Below are 16741 nucleotides of genomic sequence, written 5' to 3'. Positions count from 1 at the left end.
TAAAGAGAACTCAGTGCGGTTTGTCCATTGAGGAGAGTTTTACACCCTCAGTAAGAATGCAGCTCATGAAATCTGGGAAGCTCTCATTAGAACTGGATCAAAGCCCCTCTTACCCTACTGCAGCATTCCTACCAGTTCTCATCTTCACTGCACAATGCATTCATCCTCTTTGTGTCATGCTGTCTGTCAGTAGCACATCTGTTTCATACATCACTGTGGTTCCTGAGCAGACTGACATACCCATGTTTCTGAGCCAGATTAGGGCATATATCTGTGTGTCCCCCTATAGTGGAAAGGTAAAAGAACATCTACCTTACCCAAATTCTCAGTCTCTCAGTCAAATGGTGTGAAGTAACTAGAGCCAATAACACTGATAAACTCCAATTATGCACAACATTGTACGCACCAATAGAATGAAAGGATTCAATAAAAATTACTTTTAAGCTTCTCAACCTTTGTATTATTGGCAAAAAATATCAATTCATGGTAACTCTGTTGATATTTAAAGCCTTATGGTTTTAAATAGAAATTTGCCTCAGGACATGTGAGCTCCTGCCTACCCAGGTATATATGGAATATAGGTCATAGAGGTTAATTCAGTGTCAGAAAGAAGGTGTAATATCATCATGGTGGTGGCATCAGGGTATTGATAAAAAAAAATTTTAAAAAAGTTAATTTGATCGCAGATGTGAAAGAAAGAGTTGTATGTGAAGGAGTAAGAGATTTACTGTATTTTAATGGAGGCAGTTCTAATATTGCTGTGCTAACATGCCCACAGTGACAAAGCTAGCACACTGATGTTAAACAATTCGCACTAAACACCGTGGCTGAGGCTGACGGGAATGCCATAGTTTTGCATAAACAACAGTGTTGGACAAATTCCTATTTTGACCTGATGATGGTGTGAGATGAAAAGTCATGGAATAACCACAGTTATTACAATTTATCCTGAGGGGGACATTTCATGGCAGTCCATCCAGTAGCTGCGATATCTCAGTCTGGACCAAGTGGTAGACTAGCCAACATTGTTATCCCTAAAGCCATTTTGCTAAAAATGCAGCTAAAAATGTGGAAATGGGAGAATTTAAAACAGAGGCATTAAGTTGATGGGACTTTTATGAAAGACAAGGCAGTGCTTGGAATTACAAAGCAAATGAGGAACTGCAGCAAGAGTAGAGAGTAGAGAATCTATGCAAGTTCGTTTTAGATTTATCTCTATCTGAGCAAAAATCCAATTAAGATCTACCCCTCCTTGACCACACACCCATGCAGGCTCCCCTTCACAGCTCAACATAACTCAAGGACAGTGAGTCAGACAGCCAATATGAACCTAATCTAATCCGTGGTGCTGAAATCTGAGCTGCCATGAGACAAGAAGAGAGCTGTGATGTCACAGGGCAAGACCTCTGCCCTGTCTACCTGCTGAGAGAGGCAATGAGAGAGGGAGCAGGATGGACGCAGAAGATGGGAGAGACTGCTTCGCTCGTTGTAACACTGATATTTTTTTTTCCTGGTCTGTGTGCAGCAGAGCACGAAGTTGAGACATTAGTATAATGCCACTCATAATCGGCACATGGGGAGTAGTGAAGGGAGAAAAAGAAATAGCAACTGGCCAATGAGGAAAGACAAAGAAGGCAAAGATGAAAAAAAAGAAAAACAAACAGAATTTTATAAAGCATGTGAACGCTGAGTCAGGTGCTAGAAAGAACGTAAAGACCACCACATGCACAGACATACACACAGACGTGAGTACTTTACAGACTAATTTTATCATGTTACAGATCCATACATACCGAGAAAACAAACAGGGATGAAGCACAAACATTTAAGATCTTAGTGGTTCAGTTTCTCTACTCTTGTGAGCACCAAACATGGTTTCTCCGTATTTCCGCTCTTTATTTTCTTAAAACCAACCAGACTGAGACAAATTCCTGTGGGTGTGTTATTTAGGAGAACTGTTGACCACTTCAACAATGGCTGGCAGAGTGAGTCCCATCATTTGGTGCCAACACATACAAGCCAGGAAGTCAAAGACCCCACAGAGAAAATTCATCATTCTCCACCTCTGACATTAAGGCCTGATATAGAGATATTTAAAATCTGAGCAGTCAGGGGTTAGACTTAGTTCATAATCGTAGTTTTTATTTTGCCAAATTCGCATTGAAATACATCCAGATTATGTCACTGCTCAGTGCATTGTTTTCCTCCAAGCGCCTATCGCAAGCTCTCTTTTGTTAAGTGTGGAGACAGATTTCAGTGATGTCCTCCGTGGTGCTATGAGATTTCCCAGTCCCCTGACACTGTGTGACACCAATTAGGAGGCTGCGGATATGACAAGCCATTGGTCCACATGCTGTAACTGACAAAAAAAACCTCTCTAGCTGTGTTTCTTTGTGTGTGATACTATAGTGAAAAGTGAGGGAGCAAAACTGAGACAAGTCAAGAGAATTACAATGATGAGATAGGAAGAACCCTGACAGGAAGGGAAAAGGGAGGGGGAAAAAAGAGATAGAGGTGGAATTGAGTTGAAGCTGAAAGGGAGCGAAGAACGGCTGATGTCAGTGTTGCAAAGGGAGGTTTTCTGTCGTCAGCCCTCACTTGACTGTCAGCTGACAGAGCTGCCGACTCAGACCTCACAGGAAAGGAGTGACAAGAGCGCTGACGTGCTGGTAGAGTACCTACAAATCGGAGAAATAAATGGTACTTTCCCCCTTGCTGTTAAGAGCAATGTAGAGTATTTTACAATCACCACAGAGGCTTAAAAGACGCTCACTAACTCTGCTAAACCATTACAATGTGTTTTACATAATATGACCTGTTTCACAGCTCCCACGTTCCCCAGCAGCAGCACTATGATGTCATCAAGTCAAGACACAGAACAGGAGGGCCATTATTTTCTGTGCGGTGCGGTAATGTTCACATCTGTAAAACCTGGTGATGCCGGTAATGAAACAAGAGAGGACTTTGAAAAAGGCCCTGAGGTGTGTGTAATCTGCATGTGTGTGTGTGTGTGTGTATCTACAGAAAACCAATGCCACCTGCCGAAATGAATGATAGCGATTCACGTGAACTCAGTCTGACAAGGACGCAACAGGCAAATCACACACAGATGTTGCTGTTCGGAGTGCACCCGTGTGTCACAGCAGCTGCCAGTTTAATGCGTGTCATAACTTGTGAAAAATCCACAAAGGCTCACTCAAGCTACCGTTTAGGAAAACTAAAAGCAGGCAGCTGCTGCATTTCTGATTTTCTCATTATATAAAAATGTATGCATACACTAACCATGCATTATCTTAAAATTTGCTTTGGGCCAAACACACCAGGGCAGCATTAAAGCCAAGATTTTGTATGAGCTTCACATACAGATATTATCTATCTGGATATAACCACGGCATGACATTAGCTGTGCTTGAGTGACCCTGAGAGCTGGCAAACAGAGACTGTGTGAAGTGAAAACATGGCAAGGTTAGATATTAGCCCCTGCTGAGGCCAGGAAGCCTTAGTTCTGCAACGTGTCCTGTGGCTAGCGTAGCGATTAGCTGACGGTTAGCTGACCTGATGGTGGTTTTGAATTTATACGTCCCAGTGGACAGCAGAGGCAATCATATCAATAACGCTGAGAAAGCCTGACACAGCATACACAACCAGCGTGTGTAAAACAAGCCTCTGGAGCTGCCGTGACTGAAAATGAAAAAGATCCAGTGCAGGGAAAATAATACAGAAAAATATGCAGCAAGAACAGGGTCTGAACTGAGAGGGGCTGCAGGTCCCAGACGTCCTGTTAGACTACACACAGTAGAACATGGGGCGTCCTGGCTATTTAATTACGTTTACTGTCAAAATGAATGCCCTGACATGGCTCAGTTTCATCACCTTGTCAGCTGACTTGTCACCTTGTCAGTTTTCATCACAGCTCCAAAGTAGATGTTTTTCCTCCTGACAACTTTTAAACATGCCAAAGTGCACACACCTGCAGTTTTGACATACTGTGTACATGATCGACTGTAGATAAACACAGGAGGGTCAAAAATAATGTAGTCAGGACATGGAAGAAGCAGATTATTCCAGTTGTTCTGTTTCATAGTGATTGGATTACAAATAATCTGAGATGCTGTAATTTATGATACATTTGAATGATATTTTGAGGTTTATAGGGACCTTAGAATTTTGAATAAATCCAAATAATATCCAAAAAAATGCTACTTTTTGCCAAAGTCTGACAATTACTTTCTTTGTTAGTGTTGAGTTTTATTTTCTTTCTGCTGCAGTCAGGAGAAAGAGGAAGGGGGAACGTAATTTGACAGTATCTCTGACACAGACAAAACTATCAGCCTAACTGGTTCTCTGTGACGTGAAACTGTAAATTGGCCAAAAGGCAAATAGTCTAGTTGTGTATTTTCACAAGTAATGATCATATCAATGAATCAGAATGACCACACATAATAGAAACATGAAAACAAGGACTGTTTGGAGGCTTTTAAGGACATTTTTAAACCAGTTTGTGTAACCAGTTCAGCTTGTGACCACAAAAAATTTGATGAAAGGAGGTGAAGCCCTCAGTCCCACCCTTGTCTGAGCATGCTGCTGCTCAGACAAACACGGGATGAATTATTGAAACACCCTCTGACTCCAGACTATGAGAAGATGCTGGAATTTCATGTTAAGAAGAAAATAAAGGGAGACAGGACTGAAAAAGAGTGAGAGAGAAGGTTGAAATGATGATAGAGCAAGACAGGAGACTATGGGGGAGGGAAAATTCTACAAATACAGAAGTAAGCACTCAGAGCTGAAGAGGAGAAGGGTCATGTAGAGAGCACAGAGCAGAGCTCTAGATGACTTTATGCTGTGCTCATAACTTTCGGATGTACCTCAACAAACGTGTGTTAAAAAGAAACTATGCCTTCCATCAAATCTCTGACTTCCTCTGTTCCCATCTCATGTGATACATACTATGACACGCTTAAGCACACGTTCTACATCAGGTTTTGATCCAATTAACTCACTGTTAAATGTGAAGCATGTTGATAATTAGTGCAGAGTTGTAGTGATAAAGCTCTAAGTGTGTCACCTTCCAGAACTGGGACAGTGTAAGCTACAGGGGCTAATGGGAACACTCACTCACAATGGGCCAGAATGAAACACACACACATTCACATCTCACTCACGTGTTAACATCACAGTCGACTTAAAATAATACCCATACACTGTTGTCATGTATTCTTATTTTATTAGCAGAATTGATTTTTGGTGTTTCTTTTAGATCAATCATTCGTTTTTCTCTCTTTCTGTGTGTGTGCATGTCTTTCTATTTTTGTGCGGAGAAATTTTAGCTCAAAACCACTGTAATGAGGACATCCCTACATTGTAAGGTCATTCTGGCTGGTACTCATAATTTCAAAGGGCTGTTTGATGGTTACAACCTTTAGATTTAAGGTTAGAACTAGGTTTAGGTTAGATTTAGGGTAAGGGTTGGGGTTAGGCAGGGGCTCAGGATGCATTATGTGAACAAATGTTCTCGAGAGTGTGTGTGTGTGTGTGTGTGTGTGTGTGTGTGTGTGTGTGTGCGTGTGTGAGGGAACTGTGACATACTGATTGGCACAGATCCACCTGCTTCTAACAAGTTCATCACAAGCTGAGTTATATTTTTCTCTTCTGTCTTACTGTTCCTCTTTCTGTCTCCTTTTTTGCAGCTTCATTTCCATCTAACTGAAAACAATTAAGACTTGCTCAAATATATTGTCCCCGTTTAATCCATTGGAATGATTCATAAATACATATCTATTTTTTCATATTTTTATTATTTTAGCTATCGCTACATTATTCAATCAATGTAATTCTCCACAACTGTAAGACAGGATGCTCATGGACTTTTAGCCCTCTCAGAGTGTTGGACTAACACTGCTCTCTGCTGGATGAAATTTGTGTCACACAATGTCTGCTAGGGCTGCTGCAATACATATGCTAATTATAATTTATATACAGTTCTCTTCAATTTGAACACAGTCTGTCTTCTAGTTTCTTGCAGCGGACACACATACACCACAGTAACATCTTAACAGTTTTATTGGCTCCATTGACTCCACAAACACATGCACGTGCAGGTGGACGGGGGACTGCTGTGTTTTAACTACATTCTGGAGGGGGGGGGGGTGATTGGAGGGGTCATGAGATCATTAACACAAGACAAAACATTTATTTTTTCACAGTTTTATCAAGTCTGTGTTTTGTCTTGTACATTACTGGTTAATGTCACTCTTTCATGGCTCTGAAAAGTATCTAAATTTAACACGGAAAAAAATCCAAAATCAGATATGAAACTGGTGATGAGGGATTGCTGGTAAATATTGCGGTTTTATTTTAAACGGTAAAACCCACACATGTAACCTACACACACAATTTGAAGTTGGAGATACAGAGAAATACAGCACCAAGGCATGTTAGATAGGGTGATGTATTAGCCTGTGAGTACACTCTTAATACATGCCTAGAAAGTATTGAAGGTTATGGGAAGTCTAAAAAATGTGAGGAGAAAAAACAATCTTTGGTGATGTGTGTATCAAAACCTGGGTGTTTTTCCAGTGGGCTCCTAATTTATTTTGCATTTACCTCCAATATAAATACTGAGCACTGCTTTCTGTGAGTCTCTATTGATCATTTTCAACTGCCAAACTACCTGTGTACCTACAGCATGTATCATATTTGACCTACAATCCTAAATAATGCAAGTGCTTTTACATACAGTTCACTTTGAATTCTTAAAAATGGCTTTAAAGGTGTGTGTGTGTGTGTGTGTGTGTGTGGTGTGTGTGTGTGTTGTGTGTGTGTGTGTGTGTGTGTGCGTGTGTGAGGGAACTGTGACATACTGATTGGCACAGATCCACCTGCTTCTAACAAGTTCATCACAAGCTGAGTTATATTTTTCTCTTCTGTCTTACTGTTCCTCTTTCTGTCTCCTTTTTTGCAGCTTCATTTCCATCTAACTGAAAACAATTAAGACTTGCTCAAATATATTGTCCCCGTTTAATCCATTGGAATGATTCATAAATACATATCTATTTTTTCATATTTTTATTATTTTAGCTATCGCTACATTATTCAATCAATGTAATTCTCCACAACTGTAAGACAGGATGCTCATGGACTTTTAGCCCTCTCAGAGTGTTGGACTAACACTGCTCTCTGCTGGATGAAATTTGTGTCACACAATGTCTGCTAGGGCTGCTGCAATACATATGCTAATTATAATTTATATACAGTTCTCTTCAATTTGAACACAGTCTGTCTTCTAGTTTCTTGCAGCGGACACACATACACCACAGTAACATCTTAACAGTTTTATTGGCTCCATTGACTCCACAAACACATGCACGTGCAGGTGGACGGGGGACTGCTGTGTTTTAACTACATTCTGGAGGGGGGGGGGGTGATTGGAGGGGTCATGAGATCATTAACACAAGACAAAACATTTATTTTTTCACAGTTTTATCAAGTCTGTGTTTTGTCTTGTACATTACTGGTTAATGTCACTCTTTCATGGCTCTGAAAAGTATCTAAATTTAACACGGAAAAAAATCCAAAATCAGATATGAAACTGGTGATGAGGGATTGCTGGTAAATATTGCGGTTTTATTTTAAACGGTAAAACCCACACATGTAACCTACACACACAATTTGAAGTTGGAGATACAGAGAAATACAGCACCAAGGCATGTTAGATAGGGTGATGTATTAGCCTGTGAGTACACTCTTAATACATGCCTAGAAAGTATTGAAGGTTATGGGAAGTCTAAAAAATGTGAGGAGAAAAAACAATCTTTGGTGATGTGTGTATCAAAACCTGGGTGTTTTTCCAGTGGGCTCCTAATTTATTTTGCATTTACCTCCAATATAAATACTGAGCACTGCTTTCTGTGAGTCTCTATTGATCATTTTCAACTGCCAAACTACCTGTGTACCGACAGCATGTATCATATTTGACCTACAATCCTAAATAATGCAAGTGCTTTTACATACAGTTCACTTTGAATTCTTAAAAATGGCTTTAAAGGTGTGTGTGTGCGTGTGTGTGTGTGTGTGTGTGTGTGTGTGTGTGCGTGTGTGTGTGTGTGTGTGTGTGTGTGTGTGTGTGTGTGTGTGTGTGTGTGTGTGTGTGTGTGTGAAGACTGAAAGATGAAAGATGACTGTGAAAACTGAACGATGCATCCACTTGTAAAGACAACAATTTGTAATGTATACTGGTCGTGTGTGAAATGACAACAACCTTTTAACAGCACTTGCTACAGTGAAGACTCTGACACTTTTTTTGCTATTGTCTGCCACCAGAGGGCACTCTCATTATATAAAATGGCAAAAATATTAGAGGAAGAGGCAAACTGTTTTGACATAGCATATTACATATCAAAAAATGAATTTAAAGAAAACAAAGAAAAACTACTTTGAGAGTGCTCAGTAAAATATACAGTAGGCTTATACTAAACATTAAAGTAACTATTACAAATTACAAAACCAAGACAATTATTTATCAATTATTCAAGTTCTAAGAAAAAAAGCAACATTTTACATCTGTGTCCTTAAATTTCCCTTTTATAAAGCAGATAAGCTACACTGCCTGTCTGAACAACACAAATGTATAAATGGTGCTGTATGAATAAATAAAAGACAAAACCTAGAAAGCACTGCCTGTTGGTCTGAGAATCTTTCATGGTAGAAATTAGATGACATTTTTTTCTTGTGTAATCTGGAGCAAGGCTGCTTAATTTTAATTCACAGATGATCACACATCCTTTAAAATTTGTATAAACTGAGGGACCTACAACCTAAGAGAGCCCATGTCAGTGTTAAATACAGACAGAGATGTCATTCCCCCACTTTTGACCTCCACAAGAACAAATCGTAACACTACTAAAGCGCAAGAATGCTGAAAGAATACTCTTGATCCCATTGTCATGTAACCAAACAAACCACTGTCAGTCCAGGCTGGGTTTCTTAAGGACATACCCATTCTATTATACCTAGCTTACTTTCTCTGCAGGCCAAGGTAAAAAAAACTACCCTGACTTTGTCTCACATGTTTCTCAGCAGTAGGTCATGTGCTTTCAAAAGGCTGGCCAACATTGTAAGCTTTGTTGCCAAAATATACTGTAGGCTCCCTATCAGAATCAACATCATCAAGATCCGGGCGTGTTGTGCAACCACAGGCGCTTGACGCAACATTGATAATTCAAAAGTCAACACCGTGGTATTGATTTATTATCTGCATGTTCCAAAGCAAAGTGAATGAATTATAGTCCTAGTTGACATGATTTTCACATTATTAAAGCATATCATATTACAAACATGAACTGTATCACACAACAGTTTAATACAGGTTTGGTCATAAGAGTCATTATAATTGATCTGAGTAGTTTACACCTAACTCATCTAAACTACTACTAACATACCGTTTTCTCTAAACTCTACCAGGTTCATTTTAAAAGGGTCCCAATTAAAGATGCCCAGAAATGGTATGCCCACAAAGGTTCAAGAAGATGATCAGGTTTGGGCTACATCTACATACAGTCCCACACTGTCAAGGGTTTGAGTAACTGAGTTGAGTAATTGCATTAAGAAAGCCGTATTCTTATTTGTCATTAACCCATTCAACAACAGATTCATATAATAAACCAGTACAGGTCTATAAAACCATAAAATTAGTTAAACCTAGCCCTTACTAACCTAGCCTGAAATTGTGCATGTATTGGATCATCACTTCATGTTTCATCCTTTGTCCTTTTTTCTAAAGTTGCTTCCTCTTAATACCTATTCCAATGACTAGTCAATGATAAAGGAATACATTTCCAAATAGGCTCTTAACAGGAAACAGAATTTGTCATCAACTTGCTCATACATATCAACAAAAGTAAGTTCTCATAATCTTAAATGACCTTAACACAGTTCAATATATCTTTTATCAGTTCAATTTATCTTTAAAGGTGCAATGTGTAAGATCTGGCCAGAATTTTAGTTTGAAATGTTCAAAAAATGAACTATCACTATCAATAGTATGTGAAGGAGCCACAGTGATGATGTCATGACCAAGACCTCCAACTATTGTATTTCAGAGATATCTATTGAAAATGAGCATGCTAACCAACTAGCTGTGTCCCGGGCCGTGTTGAAATACCACTTTATGACACTAGATGCTGTGTTGTGATGTGATGCTGAGTCAGTGTAGCGTCTAGTCTGCCCTAAGTCCCATAGAGAAAAAGAGCTTCCTCCGGAGCTTTAAGTTACGCTACAGCTCCTGTCTAGCCTCCCGACTAGCATCACAAAAACGCAGAGATGTCTGACACACCTAGAAAGCGATCTTTACCTCCATCCCAAAGGACCGCTCCAACGAGAAACCATGTTCAATGGCAAAGAAAAGAAGAGAACATGGGTGAATCCTGGTGTGGCTTTCCTTCACTGGAGACAGCTCCAGGTAAAGAGATGTGGTTTGATGCCGAGCTGCAACTTTTCTGTTAGACAGGTGAGTAGCATCTAATGTTGGTCTGTAGCTAAAAGTATCATCAGTGCAAATGACAAAACGTACTGACAAACACTTTAAGTGGCATAAATGTATGATTGATGATGTCAAAAGGCGTTTTAGCGGTTTAGTTAAATTTAGCCTGTTCCTGCGGCTGTTGTCCAGCTGGATGCGTCAATAACTTTTACAAGTAAGACAAAGAGACTGTTTGATCCAGAAACAGAATCCAGGATCCACTGCCTAATACTGTATTTATTTTAGCATATTCATATCTATCCTTACTATTTATCATACACACACATCAGACCTAACATGTTTGAATATAAAGATCTTGTATGATCTAAACTAATTGTCCTATCATATGTTTGTGTGTATCAGGACCAGAATTCCGGTCAAGTCCTCCCCAGTGATGGACCAGCACCTGCCTTTTCTTCTGCGTCAGGCCTCATCAACCATCAACAACCACATTACAGGAACACCTTGGAGTATTATCCCTGCACATAACAGATTTTGTCTATACTGTGATCTAAACTGGGTTTTGTCAACACTTTTGTACATAGTTCTTTTCATTTTTTTATTTTTTTAATATTTGTATCTATTTATATTTATATTTTTGACTGTTGCAGTATTTGACCTTTTTATCGTTATTTCCTGTTAATATGTTTATTGTATACTGCACCAAATACCAAGCCAAATATCTTTTAAGTAAAAACCCTACCAGGCAATAAACCTTATTTTCTGATTCTGCCTTTGTGATGATGTCATCATCCCTTCCTCATGCTGCTGTAGCCTGACACCCATGTGTCATGCAGTATCCCCTTGCCTTCATATTTTTATAGGTAAATAAAAACATACTGTTTGTATTACAAGTACTCATAATTCATAATTCAATAATTTGTTTCAGTGCTATCAATAATTTAACTATCAACAATAATGCACATATAAATAATAAATGATAAGGAACATGGGGAAAACAACAACATGATTAACTGGACAGGGACGAAGAGGTGAAATGCTGCCCCCTATGGAGGTGGATCAAGTAGCACGATCTTACACATTACACCTTTAATCCACTCACCCATATCTTTAGATGACTTAATTCAAATGGATAGTAATTTCAGTTTAAAAAGGTGTACTACTTGTATCACTAGGTAGTGAATGTGTTACACATGGAATAAACAATTTTGGTCCACTTCCAAACTTCCTTCCGGTTTTGCTGAACATTTGAATGTTACTCAGCACATTGGAATGAGCTCACATAACTCTCTAAATTTAAAGGATGAGTGTGCTTGTCAGTTTGTTGACTTAGGTAAAGCAGCTGATATGGTTGATGACACTGTACTTTATACACTGCAGTCACTTGGACTTGATGATTCTGCTGTAACCTGCTTGGGAACCTTTCTGATGGATCTCAGGTGCTTTCATTGGTCTATACAACTATAATATAACTATAACTGCTTGGCACATTATGTTTTAGATTATATTTAGATCATATATTAAGATCACAAAGTTGAGTTTTTTTGTGCACCACAAAAATGTCACAATGGAAAAAAAAACTTTACTGTCCATAATATCAGGACAATGCTTTCCAAAATATGTGACAATGCAATTGTTTGCCTTTGCTAGAGATGTACATGACTGTTGTGTCAAAACAGTTGGTGATAGTGCAAAATATTGATGATTCATCGGTGTCTGCTCTGATTGAATGAATGAAAGGCAGGCTTTTTATGCACTAAAATGGCAGAAGGGGTGCCAGTCCAACATTCCAGTTAGGTCATTACAATGAATTGCTGGTGTCAGCTATAATGTCATTCAGTAATTAAGATTTTAGTCATTCCTTCAAGAAAGTTTCTCTGCAAATCCAGAATTTGATTTAATAATTTGTACTAAATTACATTCCATTCCATTTTCCAAGAAATTTCCATAAAACTACTAGGAAACACAGGACTTGTCAAATAAAGAATCAACCCTTCAAACTACTTTGTATGCTGTTGTTTAGACTATTCTGTAATAATGCATTTTGTTCTCACTGTATGTGTTTTGCATGTAAAATCTTAATATATAAAATATATCAGGGGTTGAAAAAGTCAGAAATTAAATGTTATGCAAAAAGGTTTGAATAAAGCAACTATTCAAAATGGTGAAAATTAAATTTAATCAAATTTGATGTTAATGAATAAAATGTGCTGATTTGAAAGCAATCAATAAAAAATCTAATCAATAATCGTTTAAGAGATTATATGTGAAACCAAAAGGAAACAAATGTGTTTGATCTGATTGATATAAAAACAGGAAGTTTGAAGTTTGAAGTGTGACAAATCTAGTGCTAGTTCATGACAAATTAAATGACGGATAGGCAAGTTTGTGACTCATTTCTTAACAGGAACAAACACATTATATATGAACCTTAAAATTCTGAGAAGTGGTCAGACTGGAAATACAGTGCTAGCGGGGACTGCTTCACTGTGAGAATTTTTTTATAAGATAAAGAGAAGTACTGCCCAGGATGGATGCATGAACAGGTAGCCTCAAAAAAAAAATAACGCTACCAAAAATTGTTTTTGTTAATTCTCACTGTTTTAGTCAGTTTTATCTGCAACAACCAAATACTCCAGTTTTTTGCCTGAAACTAGCCATATTCTTCCACTCTTCTGATATTGTAAGTACGACCTTAGAATAAAGTTCAGAAAGAGACTAATAATTCTCTAACTCTTATTTATCATTAAGTTTCACATCTTAACTATTTATGGCTAATGTACACAATGGCACATACTGTAAACTGTAGTTAGGCATGCCTAAGCCTATTTCTGTTCTTTATTTGCATCAAAGTATCTGCAGTACATCTGTCCTCATTAATTTAAACAACGATAGTATTTTTAAGCGAAGTGTATAGATGAAGGTGCATTTGGTTGCGTCAAGAGTCTAAAAATTCCTCGCAGTAAAATGAGACTTACAGCCTAACTTACTTTCAAGCAACAACAATGTTTAAGAAGGTGTTGCTGTAAAGGCCAGTGTAGATACTGGCAAGGTAGAACTGGAGGAGGTTTTATAACATAGACTGTTCGATTTCTTTATGTGTTGTACTCTCTTTTAGCTAATATATGACCCTTGTCTCAGTTGCATTTTGATGACTACTACTGATGCAAGCTAGTCATATCCACTTTCAATTTGTGTGAGGGCTGGTCTGTACTCCTAGAGTTTCAGGTAGCAAGACAAAACATGGGCAAACAGTTATAAAATATCTTACAGTAACTGTGCCAGGAGGTTTCGTTTGCAAATTGTATATGCAAATGACGCGCAAAGTACCTGTTTGTTCCAACCACATGATCCAACCATAAGCTATTGTAGTTGTTTTTCCAGCCATGTCATTGTGGAGGCACCATACCCTCAGCACTCAGTGTTTACTGTTTCCAGTGTACAGATAGTGGCTGCACCTGTTCATGGTCTCACTCTCCATTCATGGTAACGGCAACTACTAGAACAACTACACAATGGTGAGTATTATCCTAACACGTACAATATTAATGTAGTGCTGAATGTGGTTAGCTCTCAACATAAAGTTAGTTTCTACTGCACCTGTTACTGATGGCTCCAAGTTGTAAGACTTTGTTTCTATTATTATTCACCCATTTGTTTCTTCTCCCTTACTTCCCTCCATTCCCCTTCCTTCTCTTTTCCTCTATTTTCTCCTCTTCTGCTGTTTTCTCTAATCTCCTCCTCTCTTCTCTGTAGGTGTTCAACTGTACAATGATAGATGTCATGCTAGAGAGGTACTATCTGTCACCATTTTATGCGATTGAGTTCTGCATTGGTTTCCCTGGCAACCTTTTGGTTGTACTTGGTTACATATTTTGTTTACCAAACTGGCAGAGCTGCAATATTTACCTCTTCAGCCTGGCAGTGTCCGACCTTATTTTCCTCTGTACACTGCCACGCCTCTCTTACCTCTATGCAAATGACCAATCGGAAACCAATCCCTTTGCTTGTGTTATCAACCGCTACGTCCTGCATGTCAATCTTTACTCCTCCATCCTCTTTATGGTTTGGCTTTGCATGGATCGCTTCCTGCTAATTAAACATCCAACACGGGACCACTACCTGCTGAAGAAACAGACAGCCATGATTGTGACAGGGCTAAGCTGGCTAGCTGTCAATATGGAAGTTGCTCCAATGATAGTACTGATGGTTCAAGACTTAGAGAGTGAAAACTGGAGTCTCTGCAAGGATTTTGCCAGCCTAAAAGGAGATGTTGATGTATTAGGTTACAGCCTGGGGCTAACCTTGACTGGTTACATTGTTCCTCTGTTTGCACTTTGTAGTTTCTCTTACAAAATTGCACATATGCTCCATGCCCAAGAAAGGGCTCTACAGCGCAGGACAACATCATACAGGCGGCCTCTCAGAGTTGTTGCATCAGCTGCAGCCATATTTCTGGTTCTCTACACTCCCTACCATGTGATGAGAAATATCACAATAGCATCTCGGCATGCCTCGGCAGGACTTACTCAGTGTACAAAGATGTACATACAGGGCATGTACATCTTGACTCGACCCTTGGCTTTCATGCACAGTGTCATCAACCCTGTCTTCTACTTCTTCATGGGTGACAAGTTCAGAGAGCTCCTGTTCACTAAGCTCAGAAAGCTGGTCAGAAAGACAGAGCAGCAAAGACAACCAGCCTGACAAAATTCAACACAACATCCCTGCATATGCCTACACGAAAAGAGACACACATCAACATAGTACATCCACACATTTATATCAGTGCTGCCCTTACATATTGTATTTTGTTAAACGTTTTGTTGAAATGCTTTCCTTTACTTTGGTGTTTTTAATTTTTTAATATATTAATTGATATAATGGTCATCCTATATGTTATTTTCAAACTGTCTGGTATTTTTAAGACTGCATGACATCTTTGTTCTTGTATGTACATATTTATCATGCCTGTTATTAATGTGGAAACTTTGTTGCAGTAACCACAAATTTCATTGTTATTATATGTGAAACAAAACATGTCAACATAACCATAAAGAGGAACTGAGGCAAAGTTACATTTCATGTTGACAAAGTAAACTAACTAGTAAAATAACTTGATACATTTAGAGGCCAGAGCCTGTTGCTATTTTATATTAATGCTCTATTTAAGTATATACCTGTATCTTCACTTAGGTTGCTGTTTTTATTTGTATTTGTTGAAAAAGCATATTTACTCATATTTGTAATTGGATGAAACTGAATGTGCATGTTTTTGTCATTTTTATTACTATTTTTGGGATGTTTGTGAATTAAAGTTAATATTATATTGTATCATTTTTAATGTAATCAAATATAACTCAGCTAAACTAATAATAATTGGGTGCGACTCATATTTCCAATGGAAGGTTATGCAAGTGATGGATGGTGACAACGTGAGGGCCTCGATGCCAAATACCAAATGTAATGCATTCACATAATAATCCATTGCATGTGGATGCATTGCATGCAACTCCAGTTACTTTTTTGATCAGCATCAATACTGGTATTACTAAAATACCAATGGTCTCCACCCCTATTGGCTAAAGCTCTGGCAAACCTTTTCTCAGATTTATTTCCTGTGTAATATGAAGCTTGTACAGCAGATTCTGAGTATTTCTTAGAACCTTCTTAGAACTTTCATCCTCTTCAACTTTTATCTAGATGTTTTGAAAAGTGTCAAACATCTACAACTCAAACATTGAAAAAGGGTAGTGGCTACCATGAAAAGAGGGTGACCATCCTGAAAATCAGTCAAGGAAAACAGATACATGATTTGATCTCTGTTGTCTTTGTTTTTCCTGGATTTAACTGATCCCAGCTTGCTGAGTTATGCAGCACCTTACACTTTGACCTTTTCAACTGAGACATAAGCAGGAATTTTATTTTCAAGAAGCCCCTTGTTTTCCAAAGTGCGTTTATTGTATAATTTTGTGAGGAAAGTCAGGGTTTTAAAAACATTTTTTAATGGGTGACAGACGCTTAAGAATAGAGAATTGACGAGTTTGGATTTGGCTGATGTGTAAGCAGTGCATCACTGTCACTGCAGCATACAATGTGTAGCCTTTGTTTTATTTGTGTGAATGTGTAAGTTTGCAAAGTATGGGTTATGGTATTTCTTTGCTCTCCCTCTTTTCTGAATCACATCATTTACTCACTTCATCTGCTGTGAAAATGTTGTTGCAGTATGGAATATTGTAAGTCAGCCTCCTGTTTTGACAC

The 16741-nt window shown here is 38.5% G+C and overlaps 1 protein-coding gene across 1 annotated transcript; it reads left to right on the top strand.

Moving 5' to 3' along the window:
• The first annotated feature begins 13919 nt into the window (after nt 1-13919).
• LOC130168033 (succinate receptor 1-like) lies at nt 13920-16052 on the top strand. The gene is made up of 2 exons (XM_056374607.1): nt 13920-13998; nt 14237-16052. Exons 1-2 carry the CDS (start codon nt 13996-13998, stop codon nt 15185-15187), a joined length of 954 nt encoding a protein of 317 aa, XP_056230582.1. The 5' UTR covers nt 13920-13995; the 3' UTR covers nt 15188-16052.
• The last annotated feature ends 689 nt before the right edge of the window (nt 16053-16741 follow it).

Source organism: Seriola aureovittata, chromosome 4, assembly GCF_021018895.1.
Source record: "Seriola aureovittata isolate HTS-2021-v1 ecotype China chromosome 4, ASM2101889v1, whole genome shotgun sequence".
Lineage (NCBI taxonomy): Eukaryota > Metazoa > Chordata > Actinopteri > Carangiformes > Carangidae > Seriola > Seriola aureovittata.
This window is presented reverse-complemented; position numbering and strand designations above follow the sequence as displayed.